Here is a 25,086-nt window from a genome sequence, read left to right as displayed (position 1 = left end):
TTACTGACAAATAATATTCCATTATATGGATATATCAACGTTTGTTTATCTGTTCATCAGTTGATGGAAATGGAAGACCCAGCTGTCAGGTGTGATAGAAAAGAGTTGCCGTTGTTTTAATGGTTAGGTCAAAGCCAGAATGAGGACTTCGGCATCCCACTCTCAATCTAGTCTTGTGTTTATGCCCTGCACTGTTTTTCATGACATCTGAGCATGTGTAATTTAAATAGTAGTGGTTTTCTGAAAGAAAACCTTACAACCTGGCTACCTACTTTTAGGATTTTATACCTCTCCATGGATTTTTCCAGTGTGGAAAAAATGTTTACAATGCAAAGAAATGAAATCTATACATTATAGAAAAATTGTGCTGAGAGACAGGTTTAATTTTTATTTTCAAGACTAGTGGATGGTGTTTTGTTTGTTTGAGATGCAGTCTCACTCTGTCGCCCAGGCTGGAGTGCAGTGGCGCGATCTCAGTTCACTGCAACCTTTGCCTTTCGGGTTCAAGCGGTTCTTGGGCCTCAATCTTCTGAGTAGCTGAGACTACAGCCGCGCACCACCACGCCTGGTTAACTTTTGTATTTTTAGTAGAGACGGGGTTTCACCATGTTGGCCAGGCTGTTCTGGAACTCCTGACCTCAGGTTATCCTCCTGCCTTGGCCTCCCAAAATGCAAGGATTACAGGCGTGAGCCACTGCACCTGGCCTAGTGGATGGTCTTAACGCCTCTTTGTCCGTCTGTATTTCGCACAGTGACCTAGCGTCTGTACAGTATCTTTTATCTGCCTGTTTTTCTACATGTAGGTTTACTACCATGGTTTCTAGCCTGGGATCAAAGGTTTGGTTGATGTTTGAGTCATAAGTCCCCCCCGCCCCCCCTTTTTTTTTGTTCACTTTATTCCATGGCAAACATTCAGAATTATTCTCTCCTTTAGTTAGACAGTCACGTCATTCCATTAACGTGACCATTAGGTATGGGGAATATGTGCCTTTGGGCCAGAATTTAGTGCATTTCAGGCACATCTGGTCACCTCTCCTTCCCGCTCCCTTGCCTGCTACCTAAGTGAAAGCTCACTATGAGATGAGAGGAGGCCTTTGATGATCTGGCCTCCTTCCCATGTAATGTAATGACTGCTCCAGCTCTCAGTTCTGATTTCCCTGCTGACAAGATCACAGAAGGCATGTTAATGTCTGTTTACCTGCAGTCATCATTTCTTCAGAGGCAGCACTGCATGTAGCCCCAGGCTTTTACTGCGTGGGCGTATGAAGTCCAGAAGCAGATCTGATTTGTAAGGGATTTGGTTGTTGACACTTTTGCTTAGGAACCAGTGATGTGTAGAATGTGGTAAGATTCCAGTGGCGAAGGCGTTTTCCTGGGTTCATCAGGGATTTGTGCTGCTTTATCTTAGGTAGCACAAGTGGAGGGTCCAGCTCAGCCTCGTTTCCTGACTTTGTGCAAGGGTTTTCTTTGCCAAAGCTTTGATGATCCAGCCCTGAATACCCCTAATTACTCATTTCATCTGATGTTGTATTTTCTTATCGTTCTTTAAGATCTGGAGCAGTTATCATGTGTCATACTTCATATACCTTATCTCCTTTATATTACTTCCTGCTTCTAAATATCTGCCAGCCCTCACATATATGAAAAAGCGACTGACCCTGACCCTTGTCTTCTCCATGCTGAGTGTCCCTTATTCCTCCAGCTGTTCTGGTTGACACAGTCTCCAACAGCCTTTTGTCCTGGTCCTCCTTTGTCTATGTGCTTTCCACATTGTCAGTGCTCCTCCTAATGTGATGTCCAGACTGGAAATGACACTCCATGTGTGCTATGATCAGCCTAAACTAGGACTGATACCAAGACGTGAGCGTGATCCTCATTCAACACAGTGTACTGTTGCCATCAGTGCCTACTTAGCCAGGTGCCTATTTGTTTTGTTTTGTGTTTTTGGAGACAGAGTCTCAGTCTGTCACCCAGGCTGGAATGCAGTGGCGTGATCTCGGTTCACTGCAGCCTCTGTCTCCCAGGCCCAAGTGATCCTCCCACCTCAGCCTCCCGAGTAGCTGGGATTACAGGCAGGGACCACCACACCGGACTAATTTTTGTATTTTTAGTAGAGACAGGGTTTCGCTATGTTACCCAAGCTGGTCTCAAACCCCTGGACTCAAGCAGTCTGCCCACTTGGCCTCCCAAAGCGCTGGGATTACAGGTGTGAGCCACTGCACCCAGCCATCAGTTGGCTTTTAATACCAGTCATGACCTGTTACCCCTACTCAGTGAGGCATAGGCTCCCGTTGTTGTGCTGTTGATTATTTGCTCCTAAGAGCAGAACTTTATACTTCCCCTAATCCACTCTACCCGTTCTTTACCCTGGGGACTCATAGTTTCATTCCATTGGAACTATATGGATGGGAGCCTAGCATAATTCCGATGCAAGAAATGGTTGGAGTGAAGAAGAATTTTATTTTTTAATGATATGTTAGCATTGGCTCTGTTCCTAGAAAAATCCTTCTCCAACTCCTGATCCTGCGGTACTTAAATTAGTCATTTCTAGTTCATGGGGTTTTGTGTGTGTTTGGGGAGTTTGGGGGTAATTGTTTGCATCAATTATTACATAGATGAAAAGAATGAATCGGGTGTTGAATCTCTTTAGGAAGCTCAATACCTCAGTCCATCGGCCGACTTGTCACTTCGGTGGACCCTTGAATGCATCTGTCTGCTGTGCTGTCTAGGAAGGGTGTGTGGGGTTCTAACTGGCACCTCTCTGTCTGTTGCAGTTACCTGGCTGAGCAGTGCTGGAATGGAGGCTTTATCTACCTGATCATGCTGCGTCGCTTTAAGCACAAAGCCCACTCCACTTATAATGGCAACAGTAGCAACAGCTCTGAACCAGGAGAAACACCTACATTGGAGCTGGGCGACCGAACTGCGAAAAAGGGGAAACGAACCAGAAAGTTTGGGGTCATCTCCAGGCCTCCTGTCAACAAGGCCCCTGAAGAATCCAAGGGCAGCGCTGGCTGTGAGGTGTCCAGTGACCCCAGCACTGAGCTGGAGAACGGCCCTGACCCTGAACTTGGAAACGGCCATGTCTTTCAGCTAGAAAATGGCCCAGATTCTCTCAAGGAGGTGGCTGGACCCCATCTAGAGAGGTCAGAAGTGGACAGAGGGACAGAGCATAGAATTCCAAAGACAGATGCTCCCCTGACCACAAGCAATGACAAACGCCGCTTCTCAAAAGGTGGGAAGACGGACTTCCAATCGAGTGACTGCCTGGCACGGGTAAGGTTTGGTTTGATTATGGAACCAGAATTTTATTTATTGTGTGTGTGTATTTGTTTTTGCAGCCCAGCCCATGTGGGAAATACAAGCTGGGCTCAGAGCCAGAATTTTAAAAGAAATATTGTTTGAAGTTGCTTTTAAGGTTTAAAAAATATACCTAAGATGACCTCCCATTGAGAAGCCAACAAATGCATTAAGAAAAGTGATCAGAGGAGAATGACAAAAAAGCTCCATTTTATCCTATGTAAACAAAGAGCTAGTCAAGTGATCCTAAGTGGAAAACTCAAGCCTTCTGTGTTAAAATTTGAGTCATGTGAGGTCCAGATAAAGTACTTAGCTGCATCATTATTTATTGCTGCTGTCACCAGTGGAATTGCTGCTGCAAGGCCAAGAATTCCTGATGGCAGTTGACACCACAAACATCTAAGCCTCAGTATTACACAGGAAGGGTATTCAATACACAGGGAAGCATCTGCTTTTATTTTTAGCCGTTCAAAATTAGTGATGTTTTCATGGGATCGTGTTATTACATTGCTGAATTCTAGGGAAGTTTGGAAGCTTGACAAAAATCTCTGATACTATGAAATCCAGCTGCGAGGGTCAAAGTTGGTTACCACACCTGCTTTGCCTTTACGTGTATTCTGAATGATAAGGGGTAAGCTTCTAGCCACAAATGGTCTCCCTCATTATAACCAACATTCTGTCCTATGAGAATTGCATTTCTTTAGGGTAGACATGTTCATTCCAAGAATCTTCTTAGATATTCCTGCAGGCTCCATTTGAAACGATAAACTGCCTACGTGGATGCTGATTGGTTTCTTCTCTGACTCAGGAGACGCCCCTTAGGGATGAAAGAGAAAGTTATAAAGATCAAAATGGGTGTAGGAGTATCAAGCTGAGACCAGGCGCGGCAGCTTGTGACTATAGTCCCAGCACCTTGGGAGGCTAAGGATGGTAGATAGCTTGAGCTCAGGAGTGTGAGACCAACCTGGGCAACATGGTGAAACCCTGTCTCTACCAAAAATACAAAAAATTAGCTGGGGGCCTGAGTGGGAGGATCGCTTGAGCCTGGGAGGCAGAGGTTACAGTGAGCCAAGATTGCACCACTGCACTTCATCCTGGGTGACAGAGCAAGACCCTGTCTCAAAGAAAACAAGAAGTATCAAGTTGAGTTTTGTCTGCTGAGAAATGGTGCCCTGGGAATAAGTGTGATTTCTGCCATTGTAGCCAAATGTACAATGGATTGAAAAGACTTACAATAGCCCCTCTCTCAAGAGATTATGTTCCTTCATTTGAGGAGCTGGGTGATCTTCATAAAGTTGGACACAGAGAAGGCATTATTTGTAAATAGAATGTATGAACAAGAAAACAATTGATCTCTCCACCAATGATTTGCTACCAATTTTATGAGTTCCCCCAAAAAGGATTAAGGACAAAAAAAAAAAAAGATTATAATATACACCTCTTCCAAATGAAGGGCAGTGAAAATATTATAATGTGTTTCTTATCAGTGCAAACTCTATCTTGATAGGCTTTCTTCCCTAATGATTAGATTGTGCATACACAGAAAGCCTCATGTGAACAAAATAAGGTAGTGGGTATTGGCTCCCTTAATCATTTGAAGGTTTAAGCCACCAAAGGAGGTTGAATCTCATGAACAGTACCAAGAATAGGCCTTCATTTGATCTAGGACACAAATAGTTTGGAATGATTTTAAAACAAAGGGCCACGTGCAGGGGCTCAGGCCTGCAATCCCAGCACTTTGGGAGGCCCAGGCAAGTAGATAACTTAATGCCAGGAGTTCAAGACCAGCCTGGCCAACATGGCAAAACCAAAAATACTAAAAATACAAAACTTAGCTGGGCATGGTTGCACATGCCTGTAATCCTAGCTACTCGGGAGGCTGAGGCTGAGGCACGAGAATTACTTGAACCTGGGAGGCGGAGGTTGCCGTGAGCCAAGAATCGCACCACTACCCTTCATCCTGGTCAACAGAGTGAGACTGTCTCAAAAACAAACAAAAGCTAAATTTCTAAGACATTACTCATCCTCTGCTCACCTTAATTAAATGTAATAATTCTATTAATAATAAATTAAAATTGAACTTCTGGCCGGGCGCGGTGGCTCACACCTATAATCCCAGCACTTTGGGAGGCCGAGGTGGGCGGATCACCTGAGGTCAGGAGTTCGAGACCAGCCTCAACATGGAGAAACCCCGTCTCTACTAAAAATACAAAATTAGCCGGGCGTGGTGGTGCATGCCTATAATCCCAGCTACTCGGAAGGCTGAGGTAGGAGAATTGCTTGAACCTGGGAGGCGGAGGTTGCGGTGAGCCAAGATCGCGCCATTGCACTCCAGCCTGGGCAACAAGAGCGAAACTATGTCTCAAAAAAAAAAAAAAAAAAAAAAAAATTGAACTTCTGGAGTCGCTATTTGAAGACTACGCATATCAGAGTTCCTTTGCCTGGTTTTTATGCTCAAGGTCAAACATCCTATGAGGTATAAATGAAAGAGTGAAAACAACCAAACTATGATCCATTGCCTTTAGGGCATTTTTTTAAAAAGCCGTATGCCTATAGAAAGGAGAGACTTGCCATCTGGAATTTGCATTCTTTGTAACTGTTTATAATTCATATTCTGATTTTTGTCCCCGGGTCATACTTTTTGTCTTGGTAAATCAGAATGGACCACGCATTTTCTCAGGCTCAAATATTTTAGCACCCTTTTCAACCATAAAATTATCTTTATTAGGTGCATTTGCCCAGGATTGACAGGGTTGACAAAAAGTAGATTTTCACAGCTTTCCCCCACATTCTGATGGCACCCAAATTGGAATCAATAGACCTTCACACAAGATTGTTTAGGTTCTTGGGATTTTTATTTTTACTCCAGGACAGAGACCAAGGTCATGCTAAAATGGAATTTCCAGAAAAACAGAAAATGCCTATTTACCTCTTAAGCCTTGGAGGGGGCAGGGAAAAATTTTCATTCCATTTGAATAATGGGAGATTAAACATGTCATTATTTTTCCATTTCTGCCTTTATAATGATTTAATGTAGCTGCAAAAATGTAATAAATGACAGAAAAGCTCATAATCATTCAGACCATTTTTGTTTGTCAGGTACCTCTTTTTCATAACTGTTACTTGTTCTAAGAAAATGTTACATTAAAATAAACCCTCAGTCTTTCCTTTTCCATCCAGTTCCCTCTTAACATTGCAACAGGAAATATATTTCCTTTAAACAAATTTTTCTTTTTAAAAAATGATATTTTCTATAAAACATTAACTCACAATAATACATATATAAGCAGATTACTATTTAAAAAGACAAAGTTGGATTTATCCTCTAAAACAGAATCTCCTAGGACATAGACAAACTATTTTAAGCATGAGTTCAAAGTTCCTCATTATCTTCTTAGCAAAGATCTTTACTACTCAGAGTTTTTGTGAGTCTGCTTATATAGAATGCAATGTATTTGTATAATGCTACATGTTGAAAATGAATACAACCAAATGTAGTCACATAACAAAAAAAGAATCCTACCACTTGCCAAGCAGGCGAGTTTATTCATGACTGGCATGGGTATGTCTATGGGCACATTTGTGGTCTTTCCCTAGGAATCGTAATCTACCCTGTACACTACCAGACCCTTTTCCTATGCCTCCTCTGTAAGTGGTTCAGCAGAGACCTCATGCAGGCTTCCTGGATCTGCATCTGCAGAAATGAGTAGAAAACTCAGAAGGAGCATCACACTCAGAACATCTCCCTGATGGGCCCTCATGTTTGCATCAGAGGCAGCCTGAGGATGGTCCTTTTCCAGGAAGCCCCCTTGGTCACTGGGTGAACTCACATTGTCCTACATGGTAACATCTCCCAAGCCCGTGTCTGAGCCCTCAGCTCTCTCCTGAGCCCCTGAGTTTTGTGCCCACTGCCTGCAGGATGTCTCCATCTTGGATATTTCACATCATGCCTAAAACTTAGTGCATCACTTTCCCATACCGCTGAACCCACTCCAGTGCTCCAGATCTCCCCATCCCCAAAGTTTGCCCAAGCTGGAAGTTTGATGAGATTCACTGGGGGTGACCAAACATCCTGGTTTGTCCAGAACTTCCCCTGGTTTCTCACTGAAAACTCTGGGAAACCCTCCGTCCTAGGGAGACCGGGACAGCTGGTCATCTTGGAGCCACCTGAAGCACTGCATGCTCCCTTCTGCCATGTCCGGTCAATCACCAAGTCCCCTCAACTGTAGCTCCTTTCAAAATCCTGCAGCTCCACCTGCCTCTCTCTTTACTCCCATAACTTCAGGTCAGGGCTAGGCTGCTTTCATTTCCCCCCTGGGCTGTCATAATACTCCCCTACCCGGGACATCGCCCCACTCCTATTCCATTCATCCACTGTCCCAACTGCCACCAGAGGGACCTTTCTAAATAGCACATCTCATTACTCACACACATACACATAGGTGCACAACATACATGTGTGCGCACACACACACACACACACACACACTGTAGCTGAAACCCGTTTGGTGGGTCCACTTTGCCTTCATGGTTGTTAGCAAACACATTGGGATGTCATTTGAGGCCCTTTATTATCTGATTCCTGCTTAACTGTCTGCCTCCATCTCTCACTGCTTTCTTTTTTTTCTTTTTTACCTTTACCAGTTTATTATATAATAAAGAATACAGATGAAGAATGACATAAGGCAAGGTCCAGAGGGTTCCCAGCACAGGAGCTTCTGTCCCTGTGGAGGTGGGGGTGAGGGGGGTGCATCACCCTCCTGGCATGTGGATGTATTCACCATCCTGGAAGCTCTCCAAACCTCATACTCTAGGGATTTGTATGAAGGCTTCATCCTGAAGGCATGATCATTTGTTAACTCAAATTCCAGCATTTCTTCCCTGACTCCAGAAAATGGGGGTAGGGCTGAAAGTTGCAAGCTTCTCATGGCCTGTCCTTTCTGGTAACTAACTCCCGTCCGGAAGCTATCCCTGATACCCAGTTTCTTACTGCTTTCTTCCTCCCTGATTTGGAGTGAATTCGCTGCAAGCTTTTTCAAAGACCATACTTACTGTCACCTCTGAGCCTTTGCGAGTGCTGCGCTCACTACCCGGTTTCTTCTCCCCTCTCCTGCGTCGCTTCTACCTTTCCTGGGGGACCAAGCCTCAAGACACCCTCCTCTAGGAGGCCTCTGTGACATTCCTGCCACCTGCTCTGTCATTAGCCATCTCCTCTTCGGTCTCCTGCGGTGCCCTCTGCTGGTCTTCATTCATGCCTGAGCCCCACGTATTCCAATTACCATTTGGCTTGTCATGTCCCCAGTAGACTTTAAGAGCAAAGCCTTTGGTTTTTTAAAATGTTTTATATATTTGGGGGATGGAGGTGCAGATTTCTTCAACACATATATTACGTAGTGATGAAGTTTAGGCTTTAACGTGCCCATCGCCTGAATAGTGAACATTGTACTCGATAAATAATTTTTCAGCTCTCGTGCTGCTTCCCCCTTTTCCAGTCTCCAGTGTCTATTATTCCACTCTGCATGGACAGCCATTGTTCACCTCCCACTTACGAGTGAGAACATGGAGTATTTGACTTTGTGTCCTGAGTTATTTCACTGAAGGTAATGGCCTTTTGTTCCATCCATGTCACTGCAAAAGACATGATTTAATTCTGTTTTATGGCTGAGGACTATTCTGTGGTATATACCACATTTTCTTTTCTCTCTCTCTCTTTTTTTTTTTTTTTGAGATGAAGTCTCACTCTGTCACCCAGGCTGGAGTGCAGTGGCGCGATCTCGGCTCACTGCAACCTCTGCCTCCCAGGTTCAAGTGATTCTCTTGCCTCAGCCTCCCAAATAGCTGGGACTATAGGCACACGCCACCATGCCCAGCTAAATTTTTTTGTATTTTTAGTAGAGAGGGGGTTTCACCACGTTGGCCAGGCTGGCCTCAAACTCCTGACCTCTAGTGATCCACCTGCCTCAGCCTCCCAAAGTGCCAGGATTACAGGCATGAGCCACCATGCCTGGCCTGGTGTATACCACATTTTCTTTATCCAGTCAGCCGTTGATAGACACTTAGGTTGAGCCTATATCTTTGCTATTGTGAATAGTGCAGGGCGGGGCCTTCTTTGTCTGTGTTTCCTGTCTTAGCTCAGTGCCTTGTAGATACTTATTAATCAAGGCCCCAAGAGTACTGGTCCTGGGAGATGGGACCCTGAAGTTCCTGCCTCAGTTCCGCCATCCCCAGCACTGTGGCCTTCAGGTTGCTGCGGCCTTTCTCTGGCTTTCTGTTTTCTCACCTGTAAACTAAGCATTTTGGTCTGATGACTAAGGGACTTCCAGCTCTGACATTATGCTCACCCATTTCTTACTGATCATTCTGAATAAGAAGGGGTAAGCAAACGGCTTCAGAAAAGGTTTGCAGCTAGAGCCGGAGCACTTACTGCAGCAAGATTCTGGCTGGATTGTGTCTTCTCACATATGGGGCAAAGTTGCCGTTGTAAAGTTTTCTTTTTGGTTCCAGCAGTAATGAGGTCATTTAAATGCTGTGAGACAGCTCTCTTTAATGTACCGCTCCTGTTTTGGTAAATAAATCCCTTCGTTGGCTTCAGTGAAGGGATGCATGTGTGAACTCACACAGTAATTGGCAGTTTACAGGAAAGGGTAACACTCCAACAGCATTAGTGCAGAAGTCCATAGCATCCAGTTTTTCAGGGTTTGGCTTTTTCTCAATAGGCTGACAAAGTCTCGTTGCCCTTTAAGCTAATGTAAAAGAAAACAAATGCCCAAACCATCTGTCTAGACAGGGTCGGTTGCAGAACTCGGCCTCTCCAACTGGACCAGGGTTCACACAATGAACACTGGCAAACAGACAGATCTCCCATCTGTGTGAGCTTCTTAACCTCAGTCTCAAGGACCATCGTGGAGCTGTAAGATTAGTGGATAAACGTTCTATATTTGTTCATTCAGTGCTATTTATGGGATATTATTATGTGGTAGACACTGTTCTAATTGCCAGAGAACTGGTTGGTAAACAAGACAGACAAGGTTCTTATCTCACAGCATTTATAGCATTCCACGAACAATAACTAAGCAAATCCACAAATCACAGTGTCAGAAGCTGACGAGTCAATGAAATAAAACAGGGTAAAGTGAAAGCTGGCCGGGCACTGTCATGGGCAGGGGGCTGGTTGATGTTGGGTGTCAGAGCAGGAAGACCTCAGTAAAGAGGCGATGTTTGAGCTGAGGACTGAGTGTCAGAAAAGGGCAGCCCTGCATAATCTGGGGCAGAATGTTCCCAGGGAAGAACCAGCAAAAGCATCTGCCCTCAGGCAGGAATGATAGAGTGTTCCATGAGAAAGACACTGGGCACCAGGAAACGATTCACGAGGTGTGGGCAGGGCTGGTTACAGAGGTTCGCATATGCCACCTTGGAGTTTGAACCTTATTCTCGGTCCGGTGGGAAGTTGTTGGAGGGCTTATGCTGAGTGCATCACAGCCTATGTTTTTTAAACCTTCCCCTTGGATGTTTGATGGAGGATAATGGATTGTAGGAGGTGAAATTTAAAAGGGAGACCAAACTGGAGGCTATCGCGGTCACCCAAGCTAAAGATGCTGGTCACTTTGACAGGGGGGAGGTTAGGGGGAGGAGATGAGCCAGAGTCGGTGGATGTGGGATCTGTTTTGGAAGTAGACTCTACAGACGGTGCTCGTGGTTCAGATGTGGGAGGTGAAACAGAAGGAATCAAAGATACTTCATGGACTTTTGGCTTGTGGATCATCTTTAGCCTGAGTAGAGGATAATGCTGTTTCCATTGAGATAAGAAAGCCAGGAGTAAGAGGGGAAAAAAGTCCAGTTTTGATTGTACTAAGGTGTATATCAGATACCCAAGTGGAATTGTTAAGGAGGCGGTTGGAAATATCCTTAATATCGTTATATTTAAGTTGGCCTGTTAGTTTTTGGCAGTACTAGTTTTAGCCTAATAAATGTCAGACACTGGTTTATTTTTTACTGAACATTGCTGTAGGCAAATACATTTAAAACTGACAATTGTGGGCCGGGCACGGTGGCTCATGCCTGTAATCTCAGCACTTTGGGAGGCCGAGGCGGGCAGATCACCAGTGGTCAGGAGTTCGAGACCAGCCTGGCCAACATGGTGAAACCCTGTCTCTGCTAATAATACAAAAATTAGCTGAGTGGATGTGGTGGTGTGCACCTGTAATCCCAGCGACTCAGGAGTCTGAGGCAGGAGAATCGCTTGAACCCAGGAGGCAGAGGTTGCAGTGAGCCGAGATTGCGCCATTGCACTCCAGCCTAGGTGACAGAGTGAGACCCTGTGTCAAAAGAAAAAAACAAAACAAAACAAAAAAAACTGCTAACATTTACTTCTTGTTGCTTGTGTCTTCCTTTGTAGTCCTCTGAACTCCCTTCCTTAGATGATCAGAAATTCCAAGGTGAGGAAACTTGCATTAATTTCTTTGGACACTCCCCTGCTATTTCCTACTTTCAATTAAAAAAAAAATTATGTTATTGGATAAAAGTGAAAAAGAAGGTCTGTTTCTTGACTAGTGTAGTTGGGGGCTATATTACAGATTGGTGATTTCTGCCCTCTGAAGCCAATTTTATCTGTTAAGTGTTTTGCATGGCTTTATTTTTAACGAGTTTTGTGGTTTGGGGCTGGGGGCAGGCAAGTGGAGTGGAAATGTGGGTGCTGGTGATGGAAAGTGTCTTGAACTCTTCTGTCAGTATATGTATATATACATTCGAGCTGATACTCTATTCCCATGAACATCGTTTTGCATGTTTCTTGTCACGTGTCCTACTTCTAAAAGTATTTAAAAATTAGAAAGGAATGTACCTAGTATTGTTACATCCTTTGTTGACCATACTTACATGTTTTGTTTAACAAAGAGGAGGGGAAAAGGGGATAAGAATGATGGTGTAAACTAGTAAGGGAGGTGGATAGGTTTTTACTAATTTGTGCTAAAACCCAAATAGATTTTCTTCTTTCTGGACTCTAAGAATAGTCCCTGTTGCTCTTGGGAAGGAGGTCCACAACTTTTCTGTCCTGGGGGAGGAGGAAACACTCACCTTCTAGACCCCAGCAGCCAGAGCATATCTTCCATGGAAAAAAACAGCCAGCGTCCTACTCTCAAGTGTGCCTCTTCCATGGAAAAAAAAAAAAAAAAAGCCACGGTCCTACTCTCACGTGTGCCGTGAGGCAGCCACAGGGCTGCTCCCTATGCTGGTGTGGGAGGCCCAGAAAGCCAGGACAACATCCAGTCAGCATATCCCTGATTCTGTTCTTTTCAGTGGTGTCTGCTAGGCCATCGGGCCCCATTGGAAGTGTTGAAAGTTGCCATCTTGGCGGTTGCACTGATCCTCAAGGATGGCTTTTTGGAAGTAGTAGAGCAATGAGAGACTTCGCAGGCCAGGGAGGATGTTTCTGAATGGGGAAGGGAAAGGTGTTCCAGAGGTCAGAGGCAGCAAACCAAAAACCATAGAGTCCAAAATGAGGTGACTGGATGAAATAGAGATCACTGACAAGTTCATGAACTACTGTGGTAAGCCAGTGACTTCTGAAGTTACATTTGGCCAGACAGGCTTCATTTGACTGTGGTCAGGGGATGGAGGAGACAGTTGGCACCAGTGTCTGTTCCTGGGATAGCGGAGCCCCACCGAACAGTGCGCTACCCGAAGGAGTGTGGGATCCAACAGGTCTCTGTCTGCTAATAATTTCCCCAGACATTCCTATTGCTGCACATCAATGACTGCTCAACATCTGTTTTTTTTTTTTTTTACTGTTGCATAAAGTTTCATTTCAGTTTCTGACTGTGTATTTCAGATTTTCTGAATGCCACACATTCTTTCTCCTTTGCAAGCAGCTTGAACAGCAGGTTGCCTATTTCTAGGGGGATGGTGGCTTTGTCCATGTTGTACCTTAATGGTTCCATTGGACTTTTCATGATGGATGTTAAAAGCAGATGGCTTTTGTTTCGTATGTTGTTTCATGCGTCATATGTCATTTGTTTCATATGAAGATGGCCTTTGTTTCATATGTCTTGTGACTCAGGCCCATATAGCTAGGGCTAAAAAGAGCTACAGGGGTGAGTCTGAAGTGAGACCCCAAAGTAAATCACTTTGGAAAGTTTTGCTTTCGTTTCTCTAAATAGCTAAGGACTTGGGGGAAGTCAACAGTTTTGCAGTGAGCATATGTTTGTGTCCTTGGAGTGAAGTAAGGAGACAAGCGGAGGATAAACCAAGGTAGAAAAGCTATCAGCAATCAGATGGCTTAGAGACATTGATTAGTTTATTTGTTTATTTGTTTTTGTTTTTGTTTTGTTTGTGGGGGGAATGGAGTCTCACTGTGTCACCCAGGATGGAGCACAGTGGTGTGATCTCGGCTTACTGCAACCTCCACCTTCTGGGTTCAAGTGATTCTCCTGCCTCAGCCTCCTGAGTAGCTGGGATTATAGGTGTCCATCACCATGCCTGGCTAATTTTTTTGTATTTTTAGTAGAGATGTTGGACAGGCTGGTCTTGAACTCCTGACCTCTGGTGATCCGCCCGCCTTGGCCTCCCCAAAGTGCTGAGATTACAGGCATGAGCCACCACACCCAGCCTGGTTTTTTTTAAAAGATTTTTTTTTTTTTTTTTTTTTTTGAGACAGAGTCTTGCTCTGTCGCCCAGGCTGGAGTGCAGTGGCCAATCTCAGCTCACTGCAATCTCCACCTCTCGGGTTCATGCCATTCTCCTGCCTCCGCCTCCCAAGTAGCTGGGATGACAGGCGCCCGCCACCATGCCCGGCTAATCTTTTTTTGTATTTTTTTTTATTAGAGATGGGGTTTCACTGTGTTAGTCAGGATGGTCTCGATCTCCTGACCTCGTGATCCGCCCGCCTCGGCCTCCCAAAATGCTGGGATTACAGGCGTGAGCCACTGCGCCCGGCCATTTGTAAAGATTTTTATAGGGGTTGAAGCATTTCTTAAATGTGTTTAGGGAACATGCAGACCAGTGTCTGTGGCAGTGGGTATCAAATTCATCAACTAATTTTTTGTTTTGGTTTCTCTACCAAACGTCTCATTTATATGTTTTAAGGAAGTTTGAGATTCAATTCAATATGGTGTTTTTTGTTTTTTTTTGTTTTTGTTTTTGTTTTTTTTTTTTTTGGTGATGGAGTCTTGCTTTGTCACGCAGGCTGGAGTGCAGTGGCACCATCTCAGCCCACTACAACCTCCACCTCCTAGGTTCAGGTGATTCTCCTCCCTCAGCCTCCCGAGTAGCTGGGATTACAGGCGCTTGCCATGATGTCCAGCTAATTTGTTGTATTTTTGGTAGAAACGGGATTTCACCATGCTGGCCAGGCTGGTCTCAAACTCCTGACCTCAGGTGATCCACCTGCCTTGGCCTCTCAAAGTGCTGGGATTACAGGCATGAGCCACAGCGCCTGGCCCTCAATATGGTGTTTTTAACATAAATATGCTTATATGTGTATATATAAGTAATATAGTTACCTGTCAACATTTATTTACTGGGTGTTCTACTGCCACCTATTTGCACAGATATCTCATTTAATTCTAAGAACAAACCTGGAAATATTAAATTCCCAACTTAGAGGCAAGGAAACTGAGACTTTTAAGCATTAGGTGGCTTTCATAAGTTATAAATGGCAGAGCTGGGTTCCAACTAGTTGAAGTCTCCTGGCACCAAGACCTGAGCTTTGCCTTCCTTTCATCTTTGTTAATTCGTAGCTGTGCAGAAGTCAAAGGCCCCCAGAAACAGCCAGTGTTTATGTGCACAGTGGCATCTGGGTTTCAGGCAGAAGCAGCTTCACTTAACAGGACCCTGTTCAGGAAATTTAATCACTTTGCTGTGTTGCCCATAGCATAGTCATTAGCCACAGGTGGCTCTTGAAATTTAACTAGAATTCAATTCAGTTAGAAATTCAGTTCCCCAGTTGCCACTAGCCACATTGCGAGCACTCAATAGCCACCTGTGGCTGGTGGCTCCATCTTGGATGGCTCAAATATAGAACATTTCCATGATCACAGAAAGTTCTGTTGGACAGCACTGCCAGCCAGAGACTTGGGTCCAATCGGCAGAATTCTTTTCTCCTGTGATAATCTGTGATATCTGTGGACAAGTGATGGATATTCGGCCAGACGTGACAGCTCCGTTCTCCTGTGTCAATGCCGTGTGTCTGTCAACCTCCTTCATGGTGTGCTCACTTTTTCTTCCAAGGAGGAAGTTGGCCGAATATGGAAGATGGAGCTGCTCAAAGAATCGGATGGGCTGGGAATTCAGGTTAGTGGAGGCCGAGGATCAAAGCGCTCACCTCACGCTATCGTTGTCACTCAAGTGAAGGAAGGAGGTGCCGCTCACAGGTGACTAGATATCTCTCCCCCCTCCCCCATCCCTCCGCCTCCTCTCCTTCCCTCCCCCTCCCCGCTGGTGCAGGTGCTCTTCCACTTGTTCAAAGCCCTGGTGATTACAGTTCATAAAGATTATGCTGGAACACAGAAGGAAACCAGGCAAGAGTGGTTCAAATTGAACACACCTCTGAGCACAGGAAGTGGCTAATTGCAGAAGATATCGCAAGATCTTCTAGAACAAGGAGAGATTGGATCTCTTTATAGTCCAGTTTTAGTTTCAAGTGAATGTTACGTATCCTAACTTGCTGAGACAATACGAGGCTACTTACTGAGAATATGCTGCTGAGTAGAACACCGCAGTCCTAAAACCTTAACTCCCGTAAGACTTGATGAATGACCTGTGATTGGTTTTCAGTTCGACCACAGTTCATGCACTGGGGCTCCACTTGTCAGGTCTGTCAGGATTTCAGGCATACTTAGATATATGTATCTCTGTCCTGCAGATGTGGAAGGGAAATTAAGTAAATGTGAATTTTTCTCCTTGCGATCTGAAAGCAATTCATACCTCAAAACTTCTTTTGTAGGCCAGGTGCGGTAGCTCACGCCTGTAATCCCAACACTTTGGGAGGCCAAAGCAGAAGGAGTGCTTGAGCCCAGGGTTTTAAGACCAGCCTGGGCAACATGGTGAGACCTGGTGTTTACAAAAAATAAAAATTAAAAAATAGCAGCTGGGCGCGCCTGTAATGCCGACACTCTGGGAGGCTGAGGCGGATCGCCTGAGATCAGGAGTTCGAGACCAGCCTGGCCAACAGGTGAAACCCTGTCTCTACTAAACTTACAAAGAAATGAGCCAGGTGTGATGGTGTGTGCCTGTAGTCCCAGGTACTTGGGAGGCTGAGGCACAAGAATGGGTTGAACCCAGGTTGCGGAGATTGCAGTGAGCCAAGATCGCACCACTGCACTCCAGCCTGGGCAACAGAGTGAGACTTTGTCTCAATTAAAAAATAAAATAAAACAAAATAGCTGGTCATGGTGGCACACTCCTGTAGTCCTAGCTACTCAGGAGGCTGAGGTGGGAGGATCACTTGAGCCCGGGAGATCGAAGCTGCAGTGAGCCATCACTGTGCCAGTGTACTTCAGCCTGGGTGACAGAGCAAGAGACTCTGTCTCAGAAAAACAAACAAAAACTTATTTTTTAATCTGAACAATGATCTGGAAGTAGGAAGAGGAATGGTGTTTAGCTAGAGCATGTGTAAAAACAGTTTATTTTGAGTAAGAAGGATGTAGCTATCCCAAAATGTCAGGCAGGCTCTTGACTGCTAGCTAATTGCTTCCATGCACATAGGGTGTCTACTATTTGCAAGGCCTGGTGGGGCGTGTACGTATGTTGTATGCCCACACGTATACGGTAGGCATATAAAGGGAGAGTTTCGTGGATAAGCGAGTTGATCATCTTTTATCTAGTCTGGAACTTGGTGTTCAGCTCAGGTACCCTGATTCTAAGAGGGGTGTGGCAAACCAGACTGGTACTGGCCTGCCCAAGCTTGAGAGGGGACACAGAAGGATATCACATGAGGTACAGTTGAAGGAGCTGGAGATAGTCTGAAGAATGGAAGACTAAGAAGAGGACCAGGGCACAAACCAGCCAAGTCTTTTATGCTCATCAGCTCTCCTATTACAGAATAGGTTGCTAATCACTAAAGTAGAGATAAGATTAACTGCAATTGTTAGTTGGGTGGTAGTAATTATTGAAGGATTAAGACCTTAGGTGGTTTTTACTCCAAAGAGCATTATTAAACTTCCAAAATGACATATGCTTTGAGGAGCTCCTGTCAGATAGACAGTTTCCCATTAATCATAGGTCTTAAGTTCTAGTCTTCCTTTAGCAAGTTGGCCATTAGGAAGTTCCTGTGCCCAGAGATAAACTTACAAAGAACTGTTCTTGTCTATCTTCCATCTGAGCCATTTCTATTGGGTCTCATCCTTTTCCTTTCATTCTTAGCCTGGAGTTGTGTGTATGTGTCTCTTTGAGCCTCTGGGGTATACGATTCACAAGCGTGGCATTTTAGTTAATAACAAGAGATGAGAGAAATGAAAGAGGGAAATAGGAAAAGGGATGGGGATGGCCTTTTTTTTTTTTTTTTTGAGATGAAGTCTCTGTTGCCCAGGCTGGAGTGCAGTGGCGCGATCTCGGCTCACCACAACCTCCGCCTCCCGGGTTCAAGCGATTCTCCTGCCTCCACCTCCCAAGTAGCTAGGACTACAGGCGCTTGCCACCATACCCCACTAATTTTTTTATTTTTAGTAGAGACGGGGTTTCACTATGTTGGCCAGGCTGGTCTTGAACTCCTGACCTCGTGATCCACCCACCTCAGCCTCCAAGGGATGGAGATGGTCTTGATGGCGTTCTGAATAAGTAAGACCAGGACACTGGTCTGAACCATTGCATTCTTGATTCCTCAATCCCTCTCCACCCATAGGAAAGAGCTCCTGAGTGGCCCACCCACACAACTCCTGAGATTCCAGCTTGTTTCTTCTGTGGTCTTCCATTCCCCTTCTCCCACCATTCCAAACAACTAGTGGGGCGCTTAGCATTTATCTGCTTCAGGAATTTTTGAAGGACAGAAACAGAGACTATCAGAATTCTCTGGTGCCTCCTGTCTTCTGTTAAAGCCCAAGTTCATAGAAAAGACAATGGCACATGCCCTAGAGGAAGGAGACAGAAAGTAAGAGAAAAGCTGTTGAAGGAAGGAAAGGGGAGGGAAGGATGGAAAGAGAGAAGTCAGTTGATTCATTGAAGGAGAGCCTAGAGACTGGAGACAAACGGAGCTTCTGGGTGTGTCGGAGGCACACGTGTGTTTCATGGCAGCACCCTAGGTGCTGATGTGAGCCTTTAGAACAGGGAAGTCCAATCTTTTGGCTTCCCTGGGCCACATTGTCTTGGGCTACACATAAACTACACTAACACTAACGATAGCTGATAAGCTTAAAAAACATCACCAAAAAATCTCATCATGTTTTAAGAAAGTTGACCAATTTGTGTTGGGCCATGTTCAAAGCCATCCTGGGCCACATGCAGGCCACAGGTTGGCCAAGCTTGGTCTAGAGGATGCAGCGAGATCCAAGGCTTGAGGTCTCTCTGCCTCACCAGCTTTCCTATCCCACATTCAGCCATCTCTGGCTCCTTTGGGATCCTGGGAGATCAGAGCACTGGAGACTCTGGTGGAATCCACAGAACTGTTGACTCACCATCATTGAAGGGGCCTGTCCAGTGCTCTGGCACAGTGCGCCATGCCGAGCCCTGACCCACCCTAGGGGAGCAGTCCCCATGACAGCTGAGTCTCCTGCCAGCCCAGTGAGAAGAAAGTTCCGAGTCAGGCGTAATTTAATTTAAGGGAAAGAAACAGAAAATGTTTGTGTACACCGTGTTTGTAGCCTAGGTCTGATACCTGCAGTGACAGCAGTTTAGGCAGTTTATTTGTTCTTTTCCTTTCTTAATTTTTTTTTTTCGGCGGGGGGGAGGTTTGTTTTTTTGTTTGTTTGTTTGTTTTTGATTCGTCCTTCTGTATATGAAGCTTGGCTGGAGAGACTCAAGGATGAAAAAGGAGCTGAAGCCAGGCCTGGTGGCACGCACTTGTAGTCCCAGCTACTCAGGAGGCTGAGGCAAGAGGATCACTTGAGCCCAGGAGTTCTAGGCTGCAGTGAGCCAGGATCGTGCCACTCCACTCCAGCGTGGATGACAGAGCAAGACTGTCTCAAAAACAAACATACACAAAAAAACATACTTCAAAAAAAAGAAAAAGAACAAGGTGCCGAGAGTGAGAGACTGTACCCTCTGGGACCTGTAACTCTGTTGGGAGATAGAGACACGTGTAGTGTAGTGTGAATCACAGGTGCCCCAGAGGACATCTGGTCAGGGTCACATCACCTGGGAAGAGAGGAGGGCAGTGCATTAGGTAAGGAATGCAGATGGGTTTAGGATACCTCTGCTCTTTCTGAGCTTAGCTCAGTAACTCAGTCATCAGGGCAGGATTGCAGGGAGGATTAAGAAAAGAATGACTGGACTCTCCTCAAACCTTGGGGTCTTGGTTCCTCTATCACCATCTCCACCTGGATGGGAGTTTCACTGACATTGATGGTAGGCTGGTGACCTTAATGTGCATATTACTGAGCCACTGCCTGAAATCATGGAGGGAATCCTCTGATGGGAACCTGGACACACGAATAAAGCAATCACATCCCCACCTGCCTCTGGCCCTCACAGTATCCTCTTTAGTCCAGTCTTAACCGTCCCTCCTCACGACCCTCCCTAGCTCCAGAAAATGGCCCTTCTCAGGCCCAGAATGTCTTGACAAGGGATTTTTTTCCCATCTCCCTTTCCTCAGGGATGGCAGGCTGTCCTTAGGAGATGAGCTGCTGGTAATCAATGGTCATTTACTGGTCGGGCTCTCCCACGAGGAAGCAGTGGCCATTCTTCGCTCCGCCACGGGAATGGTGCAGCTGGTGGTGGCCAGCAAGGTAGGTCGTGTTTGTTTTTTGGTACTCGTAATGGTGGCGGTGGTGAGTTGGGGTTGAGCCCCACCTCCTATGCCACACACACACACAAACACACACGTGTGCACTTGTACGTTTGCCTTGGGCCATTGAAACAGCCTTGCTTCCACAGGGCAACGCTATGTGGAGACCCTTAGCTGAAGTGCAGTTAGTTACTTGGCTTTCCTTAAGAAGTTTTTTGTTTTTGTTTTTGTCTTTTTTTTTTTTTTTGAGATGGAGTTTCACTCTTGTTGCCTAGTCTGGAGTGCAATGGCGCAATCTTGGCTCACTGCAACCTCCACCTTCCGGGTTCAAGCAGTTCTCCTGCCTCAGCCTCCCAAGTAGCTAGGATTACAGCCGCATGCCATCACATCCGGCTAATTTTGTATTTTTTGTAGAGATGGGGTTTCTCCATGTTGGTCAGGCTGGTCTCAAATTCCTGACCTCAGGTGATGCACCTGCCTTAGCCTCCCAAAGTGCTGGGATTACAGGCGTGAGCCACCATGCCTGGCCCTTTAAGAGTTTTTATAGGTATATGTTAAGGCAGGTGTCCCCAGCACCTGGGCTATGGATGGGCACTGGTCCGTGGCCTGTTAGGAGCTGGGCTGCGCAGCAGTAGGTGAGCGGCCTGTGAGAGAGCATTACCTCCTGAGACTCCGCCTCCTGTCAGATCAGCGGTGGCACTGGATTCTCATAGGAGGGCGAGCCCTATTGTGAACTGCACATGCAACAGATCTAGGTTGCACGCGTCTTATGAGAATCTAATGCCTGATCATCTGAGGTGGGACAGTTTCATACCAAAACCATCCCTCTTGCCCCTACCATCCTTGGAAAAATTGTCTTCCATGAAACTGGTCTCTGGTGCCAAAAAGGTTGGGGACCGCAGTGTTAGGGGATGGAAAGGAAAGAACAGAACTAAATAAAAGGTAAGAATGGTAATGAAGGACAATGTGGAGAGAGCGGCAGCTCTTCCAGGAGGAGCTGAAGAGGAGACTTGGAAGCCTGGGCAGCTGGAAAGGGAAGAGAGGCTCAGGGGCCGCCGAGGGCAGCCTGTGGCTTCTGCTCTCACTTGTGGCCTCTTGAGTGATGGAGCTGGAGGAGGCGCTGTGAATCCTGTTTGCCCAGCCAATTTACAAATCAGACAGTGAGGCAGAGCTTCCATGGCTGCTACCGTCTTGCAGAGGCCATGATGCCGTCAGCAGTGCCAGGACCCGGGCCCTAACGCCCAGCCCAGTGTCTGTCCCCTGTCTGCCTGCTGCCTCTTCTCCATGGGTCCTCCACAGGTCCTGACGCCCCAGGTAGGCCAGAGCTTCTTTCACTCCCACCCTAGAGTGCATTGATATAGTGCCCAATTCTGAGCCCCAGCATCTCCTTCTTAAAGCACTGGCTAAAGTCTGCAGGACTTCACAACTGTGGTGAGAAAGAGGAGGCGTTGACCTCTGGTGTGTCTGAGCTGTGAGCCGATGTGCTGTCGATGAGACTAGGGCAGCATCTATGTGGCCTGGTGAGAAAGAGGAGGCAGTGACCTCTCGTGTGTCTGAGCTGTAGGCCGATGTGCTGTTGATGAGACTAGGGCAGTCTTATGTGGCCGAGGAGCTGGTGAAGTGGAGCCATGAGGCTTTATTCCAATTCCAGCCGGGAAGGACGGGATGAGGCCACACCCTCTTAGCCCTGTGCAGCATGACGCTCTTGCTAATATGGGGAATCCTTTTTCCATTATCACTGTTGTTATTTCAAACCTGGCATCATAGGTCTCTTTATATTTTCCCCCTTAAATTGCAAGATCGATTGCTGATTTTTGGAGTGTTGAACAAATAGATGAGAAGAATATTTTGGGTTATCCAAAAAATCTGCTTTCCTTTCTTTACACCTTTTTACCCCAAACCCTTGACCTAGACTCTCAGACTTCCAAAGAGTATCTACAGAGCTCTGGTGAAGACTTGGCAGGAAGAGGGGGCATCTGAGTCCCTGGAGGTAGGCGCTGAGACCACTGTCCATTCATAGGTCCTTTCCTCCTCTTCCAGATACCAAGGGACACCTTGGGGTGTCTCTTGAGTCCATCACGCTCCCTGCATGTCTTCACCCAGAGCATCTGCCTGTGGGCTGTCTGTAGCCCCTCGCTGGAAATGGGGTGGCGGAACAAACCCCGGGATTCTCTCTGTCAGCTGGTGAATTCCACAAGGAGGGAAATGCTGCAAGAGAAGGAGAAACCAGTTCATTATTTTTCCAGATGAAGTGGGAGCCTGAAAGCATCTTTGGGTCTTATACACACACACACACACACACCCACACACACACCACACACACCACACACACAGACCCCACACACACAGACCCCCCCACACACACCCCACACACACACCACACACACACACCACACACACACACACCACACACCCCACACACACCACACACACACACCACACACACACACCACACACCCCACACACACCACACACACACACCACACACACACACCACACACACACACCACACACCCCACACACACCACACACACACACCACACACACACACCACACACCCCACACACACCACACACACACACCACACACACACACCACACACACACACCACACACCCCACACACACCACACACACACACCACACACACACACCACACACCCCACACACACCACACACACACCACACACACACACCACACACCCCCCCCACACGCACACCCCACACACACACCCCCCCCACACACACACCACACACACCACACACCACACACACACCCCACACACACCCCACACATACACACCCCACACACACACACCCCACACACACCCCCACACACACCCCACACACACACCACACACACACCACACACACACACCACACACACACCCCACACACACCCCACACACACACACCACACACACACCACACACACCACACACACATACCACACACATGCACACACACCACACACACACTCCCCCCCAACACACACCCGCCCCACACACACACCACATCATAGACACCACACATACACACACACACACATGCGCACACACACACAGAGGCATGTGTCTGCAGAGAAAGCGCGTTTCATTTGCACAGCCCACCTCCTCAAAATCGTGTGCTGAAGAACATGGGTTTCTGCACGAGCATTCTACCATGTACTGCTAAACCTGCATTTCTTGTGCTGACTTCCTTCTCTTGTTAGTTTTTTTTTTTTTGTTTTTGTTTTTGTTTTTTGAGACTGAGTCTCACTCCTGTCACCCAGGCTGGAGTGCAATGATGTGATCTTGGCTTACTGCAACCTCTGCGTCCTGAGTTCAAGCGATTCTCCTGCCTCAGCCTCCCAAGTAGCTGGGATTACAGGTGCCCACCACCATGTCTGGCTAATTTTCGTATTTTTAGTAGAGATGGGGTTTTGCCATGTTGGCCAGGCTGGTCTTGAACTCCTGACCTCAGGTGATCCACCCACATTGGCCTCCCAAAGTGCTGGGATTGCAGGCATGAGCCACTGCATCCAGCCTCTACTGCTAGTTTAGAAAATGGGGAAGGGGATAGCTTTTCTTTGTCACGCCATTATCCACAAACACAAAACATAAGATAAAAAAAAAAAAGGTGGGGGGCACTTATGGGTAAAGCAAATAATGAGGGGGCTTTGAAAACTTGGAAAACTGGTTCCTCAATGATGCCTGCTCCCTGTGAGACACACTGACGTAAAGGAAGAAAGCACGCTACATGTACCAGGTGCCCACAGGGTGCCAGGTGCTTTTCGTTCTTTTTATTCAGTGAATGGTATTAAGTTCCAAGTGGTTGGACTGGGCATGGTGGCTCATGCCTGTAATCCCAGCACTTTGGGAGGCTAAGGAGGAGTATTGCTTGAGTCTAGGAGTTCAAAACCACTCTGGGCAAAATAGTGAGACCTCTTCTCTACAAAAATAAAAAATTAGCCATGCATGGTAGCACACACCTGTAAACCATGCTACTTGGGAGGCTGAAGCAAGAAGGTTGCTTGAGTTTAGGAGGTCAAGGCTGCAGTGAGCCATGGCCGTGCCACTACAATCCAGCCTGGGTGACAGAGCAAGACCCTGTCTCAAAAAACAAAAACAAACAAACCCTAGTGGTTAGTTAACTTGCCCTGAGGTCACACAGCAGTAGAAACCAGAATCAGGTTTTAGCCTAAGTCCACCAGACGTCAGAGTTGAAGCTGCTTCTCATGCACCAAGCTGCCTTTATGCAAATACAATATAAAGGACACTAGAGCCAATGGTATTAGAAAAAGATAATGTGTTCCTGCTAGAGGCTTTGACTTTTAGGGACGCTTGCTTGGGTCCTCATGGGGCGGAGTAGCATTCCAGAGCCAAAGAATGGGTGTCCATCCAAGTTCTCAATCCATTGGCCCTTGGGCATCTGTACTGAGCTGTGGTGCTAAAGCTGACCCAGGCCTCAGAAGAGTGAGGCCTTTCTCTTCTTCCCATATACTCCATTTTACAGTTAGGCAATAAACTGCTACAGCAGCTGCCTGCTGCTCCTAAACTTCATCTATACCATCCAAGGTCCTCATCCACATAGGAGAAAAAAGCAGCCTTCATGTGCCTCTTGACATGTTTCTCTTCTTTATCCAACAAGAGCAAGTAATCCACAAGCTTCATTCCTGTCTTCACACTTGAAGAGGGAAGGGAGAGTTTTTGACTTGCTGAATATAAAGAATAACAAAAATGTAAACTATTGTTATTATGGTTAATAGTCACCTTGTTGCAAAACTTTAAGGCATTTTGGAAATACAGCAGTTACTTTCTTGTGGAGAGGATGCCTCATGTTTCCACACAAATAAATTGTTTGCCTATAGTAGGAGCTTAGGAAGTTTTTATTGAATGAATAAACTCAGAATATACAAGTTAGTTTTGATATTCCTGGA

The 25,086-nt window shown here is 46.2% G+C and overlaps 1 protein-coding gene across 7 annotated transcripts in view; it reads left to right on the top strand.

The window, feature by feature from the left end:
- The window catches only part of PDZD2 (PDZ domain containing 2), a 483,697-nt gene that overhangs the window by 352,321 nt on the left and 106,290 nt on the right, over positions 1-25,086 (top strand). For 6 of the 7 annotated variants that reach the window (XM_055245675.2, XM_063619887.1, XM_055245679.2 and 3 more), the window contains 3 exons: positions 2,775-3,276; positions 15,523-15,665; positions 20,039-20,171. In XM_055245675.2, coding sequence (XP_055101650.1) covers positions 2,775-3,276; positions 15,523-15,665; positions 20,039-20,171 — 778 coding nt within the window. The remainder of the gene's footprint in view (positions 1-2,774; positions 3,277-15,522; positions 15,666-20,038; positions 20,172-25,086) is intronic. The other variant, XM_055245678.2, reaches the window with a different exon arrangement.

The sequence above is a fragment of the Symphalangus syndactylus genome, chromosome 16 (assembly GCF_028878055.3).
Source record: "Symphalangus syndactylus isolate Jambi chromosome 16, NHGRI_mSymSyn1-v2.1_pri, whole genome shotgun sequence".
Classification (NCBI taxonomy): Eukaryota; Metazoa; Chordata; class Mammalia; order Primates; family Hylobatidae; genus Symphalangus; species Symphalangus syndactylus.
This window is presented reverse-complemented; position numbering and strand designations above follow the sequence as displayed.